Source organism: Laccaria bicolor, genomic scaffold (assembly GCF_000143565.1).
Source record: "Laccaria bicolor S238N-H82 LACBIscaffold_52 genomic scaffold, whole genome shotgun sequence".
NCBI lineage: Eukaryota > Fungi > Basidiomycota > Agaricomycetes > Agaricales > Hydnangiaceae > Laccaria > Laccaria bicolor.
The window spans coordinates 156,421-159,248 of NW_001889923.1; the positions used below are offsets into that span (position 1 = coordinate 156,421).

General features: G+C 48.6%; 1 protein-coding gene across 1 annotated transcript; it reads left to right on the forward strand.

The window, feature by feature from the left end:
- Nucleotides 1-28: 28 nt before the first annotated feature.
- On the forward strand, nucleotides 29-1,138 carry LACBIDRAFT_312453 (uncharacterized protein; the record flags this gene model as incomplete). The annotated part of the gene is made up of 5 exons (XM_001888141.1): nucleotides 29-277; nucleotides 328-365; nucleotides 413-528; nucleotides 605-735; nucleotides 788-1,138. The coding sequence occupies 5 exons, from the start codon at nucleotides 29-31 to the stop codon at nucleotides 1,136-1,138; spliced, it is 885 nt and encodes a 294-aa protein (XP_001888176.1).
- Between the last annotated feature and the right edge of the window lie 1,690 nt (nucleotides 1,139-2,828).

Here is a 2,828-nt window from a genome sequence, read left to right on the forward strand (position 1 = left end):
TTAAATATGCTAGACGCGACGCGGACCAATGACGGAAACCATGTCATGTTCAAGAAGTTCGCCCCATCTTCTGGGACCGCTGAGGCAGAGATCGCGCTTTTGTTTTCTGCCGAGCCTCACCTTTCATCCGAAAAACCGCTGCATACCAACCACCGTTCTTGGCGTGCCGGATGAGGAGGACGTACAGTTGTTAGTAATGCCCTTGCTCCAGAGTTGGAAAGAGCCAAAGTTCAACACAGTTGGGGAAGTTGTTGACTTCTTCCATCAAGTCTTTGAGGTATCATCATTATCAAGTCGCTGTTTTGAGCCTAACTCCATGTTAACTAGGGACTTCAATATATGCACTCCAATGGTGTAGCTCACCGGTTAGTATTGGCTATCCAGAAGAAATGACGAGCTCAAACTTTCTCAGAGATGTCAAGTACAATAACATCCTAATGGACACAACTGGCCTATATTCGGTACTTCCACATCCCTTGAAGACACGGCGAGCGCGTGACTTTCGATCCACACCCTCACATAGCACTCGTGCGTTGGCGCCTGTGAGGTACTATTTTAGATTTTGGCCACGCAAAAAAATACGACCTGTCGGTGCCACTTGAAGAACGCCAGGAGCACCCGAGGTGGGGTGCGGGTGATAAGTCAATTCCAGAATTTGCTGAGGATGATCTGTGTGATCCATTCGCCGTCGATGTCTATTGTCTGGGACACATGATACAATGCGAATTCCTGGAGGTACGTCCGTTGATTTACCAGCGTTATTTCAGGTTGAACCTCGCTCTTTTAGGGTGACGAATTCACGAAACCCATGAAAGGATTTGGTTTCATGCGACGTCTCGTCGGTGATATGTGCAAGGAGACTCCAAAGGAGAGACCGACGATGGATGAAGTCATGGATCGTTCTGAAGAAATTTGTGTACGCTTGAGTGATTGGAAGTTACGTTCTCGTGTTGCAAGCAAGAGGGAACTGTGGATTGTCACATTCTTGCGATCCTTCCGTCACCGTCACACACAAATCAAGCTTGCTCGGCGGGGGACTGCTGCAATACCCAGCTGGCCTCCAGAACTTGCCAGTCGTCGTCCCCGACTTTTGGATCGGATTTTCCCGTGGAGGCGCACATCTATAAAAAAAAAGTAGAGCGAGCGTTGGCACAATGTCTTGTTTTTGATACCCAATTTATGATAGGATGCTCTGTAACATGTCGCTGAAGTAGTTTTGTCTCCGAACGAAAAGTGTCATCGTCGGACGTCCGCGTGAGGCCTTCAGCACTCAGCACCCTCAGCTCAGTCGGCTGCAGTCTGACGTTTGTGACAAGCACTCGGACTCGGAACGCCCGTGACGCTGGAACAAGAACAAACATTTTAGTCAACGCTCCCTTTGCGCTCCCTTCGAAGTTCGAAGTTCGCCATCGACGCCCAAATGACACCTACATAATGACACATGGGCATCCAGGCAAGCCATTTACTCATTCTATTCTAACAGTCACCCTCTTGAGCCCGAGGCGTCAAAAACTTGAAGTTGAGATCTCATCCGACATCCCTTGCCCTCCCTCCGCACGGAGTTTTTGAAGTTTAGTTCACGCTAGGATGAGCAACGACCCGCTGTGCTTCAAGTTGGCGTTCTCAATGATAATCAAATGAACCTCACGAAACGTCGTGGTCTTTGGCGGCCCTTCTAGTCTCTTCTGCGTGATATGATTAGCGCAACAAATCAGAAAGACATGGGGTGACGGATGCAAAAGGGCCCCCACATGACCCGTGTCTCCCCGGACTAAGTAATCTCTCAGCTTTCTCCAGGTTTCTCCCCGCTCCCCGCAGTATCATTCGATGCCGCCGTCCGGGTTAGTCCGCCCCGTCTAGACCATTGCCCTCACCTTTGCACAGATGTCCACCTCTAAAATATCCCATTGACGACTAAATGACAGGAAAGCAATAGTAAGACGATCAAAACTCCCTTTTTCACTACCAGATTTTCGTCCTTTGACTTACGGAAACGAACAGGAACTAGTTCCGCGCAGGGTTATTGGAAGCGGCTTGCCGGAGAATCCTGATCCCCTGACGACAAGTATGTATAATTATGAATACCGATGATTCGAAATCGTTTGATTTCTAACCTGTTGAACCAAGAAAGGCAAGTTTCTTGAATATCAAAAGTGTGCCTTGACGACCCATGGGATTAGCAACTTGAGAAGTCACCTGAAGTCACTGGTTTCAGGAAAAATCTTGGTCAAACGTCGGATCAGGGTATGTACATATATCCATACCACTCAGACCCCCTCGAATCAACTCTTCGCACTCCTCATCTGTCTCTCAACTGAACGAGCCCTCTTCCCCTCCATAACTTGGCGCATCATGTACCTCTCCTCTGGCTCTTTGGAGACAAAACCTCTGCCGCAGAGCGACAGAAGATTAAAGCTGGTACAATCCAAAACGGCACTTGAGGTGGAACGCCTAGTTTCTAAATCATATATCCTACGTCCGACGCCTCCTCCACGACCATCACTTCCCCGCATACCGACCAATTCACACTCCCCATCTTCTTCGGGGACATTTTCTGTCTTTGAAGAGAAGGCGACCGGCGAGGTCAAACTCAATTTTCATTTCTCATCGCATTTCACTCATGCGGATGAACAGGTCCTCCACTCTAATTCGCCGCTTCCATGTTCACATTCCGACCACAAATCGAGACCAACATCGCTCAACGCCACATTTTTTCCTCCTCAAGTGTACGACCTCTCATCCATCAAGCTTGATGTTACTGGCAATCTGTCCTCATCTGAAAAAGATGTGCGACGGAAGCGTATAATCAAGCTTCGGAAGATTCTAGG